This window comes from Archocentrus centrarchus, chromosome 9, assembly GCF_007364275.1.
Source record: "Archocentrus centrarchus isolate MPI-CPG fArcCen1 chromosome 9, fArcCen1, whole genome shotgun sequence".
NCBI classification, from domain to species: domain Eukaryota; kingdom Metazoa; phylum Chordata; class Actinopteri; order Cichliformes; family Cichlidae; genus Archocentrus; species Archocentrus centrarchus.
In genome coordinates this window covers 26,746,047-26,754,481 of record NC_044354.1, presented here as the reverse complement: position 1 = coordinate 26,754,481, position 8,435 = coordinate 26,746,047, and the positions used below count along the sequence as shown (strand labels likewise).

General features: G+C 41.2%; 1 protein-coding gene across 1 annotated transcript in view; it reads right to left on the bottom strand.

Moving 5' to 3' along the window:
- Positions 1-119: 119 nt before the first annotated feature.
- Positions 120-8,435, bottom strand: part of si:dkey-91m11.5 (PH_BCR_vertebrate and RhoGAP_Bcr domain-containing protein) — a 33,199-nt gene continuing 24,883 nt past the window's right edge. The window contains exons 13-24 of the mRNA XM_030737223.1: positions 8,310-8,385; positions 8,110-8,214; positions 7,941-8,015; positions 7,329-7,426; positions 6,996-7,127; positions 4,770-4,829; positions 2,966-3,075; positions 2,572-2,711; positions 2,311-2,445; positions 2,096-2,201; positions 1,196-1,355; positions 120-1,118 (exon numbers count right to left, since the gene is read on the bottom strand). Of these exons, the coding sequence (XP_030593083.1) occupies positions 1,029-1,118; positions 1,196-1,355; positions 2,096-2,201; positions 2,311-2,445; positions 2,572-2,711; positions 2,966-3,075; positions 4,770-4,829; positions 6,996-7,127; positions 7,329-7,426; positions 7,941-8,015; positions 8,110-8,214; positions 8,310-8,385 (1,287 nt within the window). The 3' untranslated portion in view covers positions 120-1,028. The remainder of the gene's footprint in view (positions 1,119-1,195; positions 1,356-2,095; positions 2,202-2,310; positions 2,446-2,571; positions 2,712-2,965; positions 3,076-4,769; positions 4,830-6,995; positions 7,128-7,328; positions 7,427-7,940; positions 8,016-8,109; positions 8,215-8,309; positions 8,386-8,435) is intronic.

Sequence of the window (8,435 nt, the reverse complement as noted above, 5' to 3'; positions counted from 1 at the left end):
TATATATATATATATATATATATATATATATATATATATATATATATATATATATATATATATATATATATATATATATATATATATATATATATATATATATATATATAAATTCCAGCTGAATACATCAGTTCAGACAGAATCTAAACAATAAAACCAAAAAACCCCAATGTGGACACATGAAATATGGGCAAAAAGAAAACTGAAATTAAATTTACACACAGCACAGTATACATTCCATGGGTAGAATAACTAAGCCTTTTCTGGAATGATTTTCCTTTCACTTCTCTGTACCTCCTCCAAAAAACAAACAAACAAACAAAAAACTGGTATGTACATGAAAGTTGGCCCGGACTCCACCAGAAGAACCTGCTAAAGGTCACAAACCATATAGCACAGAAAACAATGTTTAGGTCAACATGCCTGCATGTTGCTGCATCTTAACTACAGTTTTCAGTCTCATACTTTTTAAATTCTGTACAAAATTCAGAGAGTGTAAACATTAGGAAAACTGAAATGTTCTACTGGTTGTCAGCAGGGAAACATTGGCACAGGTGAGCTTGAAACCAAGTCAAACATTTTTATAAAAAAAAAAAATGCAAACATGTTTAGACTTGAAAAATATAAGTCCTTTCATCCAGCTAAGTCCATCATCCACCCACATCTGACAAAATCCAGCCGAAGTCCCCCCCATGGATATGGAGCTAATGTGCAGTGACCAAACAGAAAAGGGGTAAACACTAAATACAGTAAATATTGCTCCTTGAAATTTAAATTAAATTAAAATAAATGATATATTTTGTCCACACGTCATAAACAGGTGCCTTTTACTGACACAGCAGGTAAGCTTAAGCAGAACACCACATGTTCATTAACATCTCCAAGAGCAATGGATTTGACCGTGGTGGCTCTTTCCAGGTTTGAATAGGGCAAAGGCTCCCCCTGGTGGCTACATGAAGAGGAAATCAGCAGCATCCACCTCCCGAAGCAGCCGACAATCTTCCTCACGATGGGACATTATGTTACTGTTATACTTCAGTAGAGAAGAGAAGGCTCTGACGTTTGCTGTCAGGTGTTGGAATGCTTTCAAGCTGAAGGAAATAGAGAAGGACTTGGACCTATGGAGACACACGAAGAGGTGATCAGACCCATACCAGCACACTGAACATCACATCTCACTTATCACGTGTTTTACCTGAGCCATGACCTCCAGAGACCAGCTGTCGTTCATGGAGATCGGCTGTGAGCCGCTTGAGATTTTGCTGTCTTTTTCAGAGGGTCGGAGCAAAGTGGGACCAAAGACGGTGGCTATATTGTGCAAAGACATCTTATTGGTGCTCTCATTTTCAGCCACCCTATAAGAAGAATGTCAAAAGTAAACTATAGAAACTCAACAAAAATCCTAACAGTGTATCTTTACCAAATGATTTAAATGTAAAAGACAATGGAAAAAGTGATAGCAAACAGATTCAGAATCAAAAGTGTGCAGACATTCCTTCAAGTCAGTCACTGTAACCATCTTTTATCACATGAAGTTTGTAATTAACTGAACTATGAAACATCCCTCCATCTTTTTCCGTTTGTAATGTAACAGGTTAAACAGGATATTCCAGACATCCTTCTAGGCAGTAATTTTTTTCCAGTGCCTCCTGGGAGATTCCAGGATGTTCCCAGGCCAGACAAGATAAAATCTCTCCAGCAAGTTCTGAATCTACCTCAGCTGGGCACATCCAGAAAACCACCAAGGAAGGAGCACAGGACTCTGATCAAGTACCATCAAGAACCATGTCTGCTGGCCCTTTTCGATGTGAAGGAGCAGCAGCTCTACTTTGAGCTTTCTTCAGATGTCTGAGCTCATAACCCTGTGTTTAAGGCTAAAAGTCCAGCCACCCTTCAGCGGCTTACAGCCACAATCTTGTTCTTTCAGTCACTACCCAGAGCTCATGATCATATTCTGCCTTCTCAGTACTCTTCACAAAAATGGTCCTAAGAGGCAAAATGGCAGTCTTCTTTAATGCATGTATTAGTCTTTTGTATTGTCTTTTGTTTTGATTACTCATTATGTGCTATAACAATTCTAAGGAAAGCTGTTTACCTTTTCAAGTGGTCAAGCAGGAAGAGAAAAGTCACCAGATTGGGCTCCGGCAGGGACAGCAGCAGATTGAGCATACAGCTCTCCTTGGCCACGCTATCAGACAGAGCTGCAAGGCGGATGCACACATGAATATGCTGGTGTCAAAAAAACAATTTATACCCTCCTGACCGATGAAGGTGATGTGGAAGCTAGTGAAATAAAAAGTGGTGACTAACCAATGCCTCCAGCAAAGTTTGGGTACAACTCATCGGTGAAAAGAGGCTCTGGCAGCTCACGGAAATACAGCTTCAGTGTTCCAGCGATAGCATTTACATCCATCTCCCGCATCATGAGAGACACGTCCTTGTTGTCTGCAAGGCAGATGAGACAACAGTCACTAAATACCAAGGAACACAAGAGCTTTGAAAAAAAGAAATTGCTGAGCATTCGTCTTCTACGCCAGCTGTCTTTGTTTCCCAAGTTTAAAGAAAACTCACTTGAATCAAAAGCAGCCTTCAGCGCCTGGATGTCAGTTGCGACGCCAGATACTCTGTAAATCCCCACTTCGTCCATCCCTCGTCGCTCAATCTCCTCAACACACTGGCGCACAATGAGTGGGACCTTGGAGCGTTCTCGCCTATAAATGGCACAAAACAAGGTTAAACCTGCTTAGAATGCCACAGATTATATAAATACTGTAAATACATCACACCATGGCTGAAACAAAATTTTTTTTAAAATTCAGACTTCCACTTAGCTGCTTCACTGTTAGGGTTTTGGTATTATGCAAAAAACCAAAACAAAACAAAAAACATACTGACGTAACAAAACATTAAAATCTTACAAACAGGAATACATGCATAACAATGACAACACAAATCAACCACTCACTTTGTTACCACGTTGATTTTCACTCCAAAGACGCCAGACTGCTTCCGGGAAGGCATTCGCTTCAAACTGAACTCTCTGCCGGTGAACTTCATCGAAAGCTTCACCTCAATCTGACACAAAAATTAGATGAAGTCAGACTACATGACAACTACAAGATAAATACTAAAGCATAATGTAAAGAGGCAGAAAAGTGACTTGATAATGTCTATTTCAACTGTTGGCAACTGGCCAAAGGAGGCTGGCTCCAAAAGCAAGTCAACCCCACCACAGACCCTCATGTTTGTATACTGTCTTTATTTAAAGGGAACCATTTTAAGCTCATTTCTAGCTCCATATTTTCTCTTGGACTCTTCTAGAGTAGCTTTGCACGATTTACAGTTCAAGATAGTTCATATTTATCTTATTCATTTCATCCACTGTCTAAAACAAACTGTTTTACCTCCCTTCACTTTCGCTTGAAGCCAGCTTTCCTTGAACTGTTTGCCCCTCTCAAATTGAAGGTGGGCGGGGCTTCTGTGCTCAACACAAGAGCTGCGTTCCTGAGATGATATTATGTTTACCTATTTTCACTGCACTCGTCATGCAGAACCAATAGAAAAACATTGTTTTAAGGTTAATATGGGATAAAAGAAAGCATAATTGATCCCCTTTGAAAAATGTAACATGGTCATATCCAGTTAACTGGAAACACAAAAAACCCCAACAAAAATATAAAGGAAGAAGGCAACAGACAAAATGCTAAACACAAGGCTGAGTGATTTCATGTTAACTTCATCCTTTTTTTTTTTATCTACAGTCGAATCAGAACAAAGCTGTAGTTGCGTCTGTCAGCTCATTTGTGAGAGGAGTGCGTTATTTGCTTACATAAGTTTAATGAATTGTAATCTATATTTTTGGTGTGTTACAAGAATTTGATTTGTCCATACATCCATCCATCTTCTCTCACTTATCCAATTCAGGGTGGCTGTGGGGCTGGAGTCTATCTCAGCTGTCATAGGTTGAGAGGCAGGACGTGCCCAGTCTTTCGCAGGGGCAACACATAGAGGCAGACAACCATTCACACTCACATGCAACCTAACCCCACACATATCTTTGGACTGTGGGAGGAAGATGACCCTCAGAGGTGCAGGAAGAACATGCAAGCTCCACACAGAAAGGCCCCGGCCAGCTGGTGGATTCAAACCCAGGACCTTCTTGCTGTGCGGTCACAGTGCTAGCCGCCATACCACTGCATAAAGTTTAATTTGTGAAACTTTGGTTCATTTGTCTCAACTGAACAAAAAACCCTGAAACTTCAAAGCTTTTTCACCCATTTTGCCAAGTCTACACGTGGAAAACACGTAAAAAAAAGTTATAATAATGATAATAAAGATTTCACAAGGCAACACGGTGGTGCTGTGTTTAGCACTGTTGCCTCACACCAAGAAGGTCCTGGGTTCAAATCCAGGTACTTTCTGTATGGAGTTTGCATGTTCTCCCCATGTCTGTGTGGGTTCTTTCCAGGTACTCCAGCTTCCTCCCACAGCTCCACCCCAATCCCCATCTCATGCCCCACGGCCCCTCGCCGAACTGGTTAAATGGAAGAAAATGGATGGAAGATTTTACAAATCTTAAAATGGATATGATGATCTAATTATCATTAACAAGTGTAGATGGTGGGGAAAAAATCATCAGCTAATAAATATCATTTAGCTTTCCGATACATTTTGTCTGGACTCTTCATCAGTGCCCATGAATCAGCCACTGACTTCAGCATCATTCCTAATTTCATGCCTCTTCTTTCTGGGTAGCTGAAAACACTTACTCCATTCATGGCGATGACTGTCCTCTGCCAGTCTTTACTTTGTAGCGTCTGTGGGTCCAACTAGAAAGAATAAAATGAATTCAATGTAAAATTATTTAAGATTCTTTTCACAAATAAAAACTAGAAAACATGTGCCTATATTAGCTTTATAGTGGGATGAGCACGATGATCTAAAATAATAATAATAATAAAAGTGAACACTGCAATCATTTTGTGAATTGAACTGAAAGTTGGTGGGAGAAAATAAATGTAGGGAAATTTTCAGTGTAATCGAACCACAAGGCCCTGGTAGTGTTCTCCCATGTCACTAATCTGAGTCCTCTGACTAACAAGAATCTGCCAGCTTTTATTTACAGTGATCAGGCGTGAGTAACGTGATAACATCTAAGCCCTGCACCCGTCCAACGTGGCAGATGTTCTGTCACCCAAGTAACCATTAAATCTCATTGAGATAATCCTTTGTTCGCTGAAAAACAATTTTCTTATATAATACTTCTTCATCAAAAAGATAAAAAAAAAAACAATCACAGGCATTACAGTACCACGTTCTAAATCTCAAAAGAGATCAAGCACAGCAGAAATAGTGTTTTCTGCAAGAAAGAAGGGAAAAAAGTCAGAGGCATTCTGTGAAAACACGTCCCGCAGGTCAGCCCGCCGCTCACTTCCATTTCTTTACCTTTGGTCTGAGGAGACTGCTGCGGACTCTGTCCCACAGACGGGCTCCTGTACTCGTGGCTTTCCTTAGAGCTGCGCCTCCCTCTTCTTCTAGTCTACCCTCTGCCTGATCCATGCTCTCCTCCTCCTTAGGATCGCTCTCACACATTATTTCTGGCATTTGCGTTACTCCAAAATCCTTCTTCCACGGACTGATGGCGAACAAACAAAGAAAGCAGCACGGTTCTACAAATATCACTATTTTCTAAGCCAACACACTAGCAAGAGCGGCGGGTCCTTGCTCCCTGAATAACGAGCCACTGAAGAATCTTGATCATCTTCGCTGAATCGTTACAAAAAACTGCAAAGTCCCATCTTCAGGTTCCAAAACCTTTCATTCCAGTGGGATTCAGAAAAGGAACAAAGCCACGCAGCCAGTCAGCCACGCTTGCCTCTGTGTTGTTCTATTTCCCAGTTGGATTTGGGGGATTAACTCCTGAGAATCCCCTCCTACCCTCATTACAAACACGCTCACCCCTGCTGCTGCAAAGAGCGTTGGCTGGTAAATTTGCATTTCAAGTAGCCTAAGAGGATCCTCTCAGGCCAGTTACCGATTAGCACTATTGACCTTTAACATTAGAACTAACACGTGCCTCGTCTTCCTCACATCTGAACCGTTACTTAATATTCAAATCCATGATATACCTGACTGGTGCCTCATTTCTGAGTTGCTGGCAAGGATCTGAATACCACCACCCCCCCACCATCCATCATGCCCCCTCTTCTAAGACTCCACTGTGTTTTGACCCACCTGTCCAGCAGTGAAATCCCTTCACTGGCAGATCAAAGAGAGCTGTGTGTCTCTTTCTCCCTCTGTTATAATCTGGAGCAGTGCCAACAGCTACATTTGGTCATCCCCAAAGTCTAATCTGTCTCCTATCACAACACCCTATCAGGGGTCAAGCTGAAGTGACCCGGTGACAGCCTCGAGGCTCACTTCTTTTTCCAACAGCAAAAGGGCCCCCACAGGGCGGGATTAGCCAATAAGGAGAAGACACCACTATGAAGTGCCACACTTTTACAGACTATTACAGACTGAAACGTTTCTAACAGACATTCCCAAAGTCAAGAGTGCTGCAGCCCACTTAAAAACCACAAAATCCCACAGGGCTCCGCTCTCAAAATACAAGAGAAAGTGATGTATTTCCTTGAAATTTTTATTAAAAAAAAAAGAAACGCAGGCTGTTAGCTATTAATTGCTAATGCTGCCAGTCATATGTAAAGTGCTAATGCCAATATGTGACCCACCTGCCACTGGGACACAAACTTCAATACACGAGCTGTAAATTTAGGTCAGAGTAATGAGTAATATCACGTAAAAGAAAATTTTATAAATTAAATTATTTTCTGAACTCACAGATATTCATACTGATTTGATCTGACTTGATCTATTTTTTACTGGTAACTCTAATAACCAGCATCTTGAAACTGTAATCATCTGTGTCCTGATGTATTTTATACAAACACAGAAAGCATTTGCTGTGATTCACACTTTCTCTGAATTGTCTGTACCTGTATTTGTCCTTTAGCCACAATCTTGTCTGAGAGCTCTCCATCCTCTTTGCTTTGCTTCACTTTGTTGCAACACTTCTCATAGCAGAGCAGCCTCAGCGTCTGAGAGCCCTCCAGTTCTATCTCAAACTCCTGGCACAGAAACAGAACAAATGCTCGTTAGGTTTCAGATGCATGCATATTTGTGTGAATTTTTACATTTTCCTGAGCATCCATAGGCTTCCTTTTTTTTTTTTTTTTAACTACTCTAATTTCATGCAAAATATCTGGGGGAAACAGAATCTTGTTACAGTAAAGGAAAGGCTCTTTCTGCACTCTGATTTTTACTCTCACCTCGTTCCAGTTGGGCTCTGTGCTGTCTCTGTACACACGTGTCTTAGCTTTGTTGACAAAGTAGCCAAAGGAATCCACCTCCAGAGAGCAGTACAGGTCTACCGGGTACAAGCAGAAGAACTGTTGATTCAAAGTGAAACTCAAAACTAACTAACCGACATTAGTCAGCTAGCTGAGACATGCCCAGACTGCACTGTGCGCTGCCTCTGTCTCTGCAACTGATTGCTGGCTTCGGACCAGAAGTCTCTTTCTCGTTTATCAGTGTGACTCTTACATTACATTCCAAGCAAATTTGTCCCAGGCAATGCCGCTGGCTGTTTCCTGAAAAGATTTTTTTTTTTTTTTGTGAGAGAGAGCGTAAAGCTGTTCAAGCAGGTGGTGATTTGAGAACCCAAAGGTAAATTTGAGGAGGCTTGTACACAGTGTTCCTGACTAATCCCACTTGTTCCCCTGCAGCTGCCCTCCCAGCTGACAGCCGCAGACAGAGAGATAGAGAAAATGGGGGTGGGGGGTGGCACACAGAGTGATGTGAAACTTTATGCAACCTTTACAATCATCAGCAAAACAAATTCTAGAAAGAAAAAAAACGGGAAGGAAAAAAAAAAAACCTACTTAAGCTCTGTTTGAGCCCCGATGCAGAGTGGACAATGACATTCAGAAAGCCGTATAAACCAGGAGATTCATCATCTGTGGAAGAAGAGGAGGCATTTGGCTCAAATGTTAAATACAATACAGAGGCTTTATTAAAAGGTACATTTAATCCTAAACTATACAATCTTACCCTCCTTATTCATGGTCATTGGAATGGTGTGAACAGTCTGGAGCTTCACACATGAGTTAGTGAGCATCTGCAGCTCCAGAGAAGTCAGAGAGAAGCTTTTAAAGCCTGTATGTCACAGTGAAGGGGAAAGAAATAGCATTAAAGCTGTTATAACCATACTGCCATCCTGTCTTTAATTTGTAGAGGAAAAAAAAACATACACTTCTTCTGCTGCTCGCGAATGATCTCCCTCCACTCTGCACGCTCGTAATCAGAAGAGATTAGAAACGTGAAGCCCTGAAAGACACAAGAAAATAAATAAATAAAAGAGTACTCCTAGTGGCTTG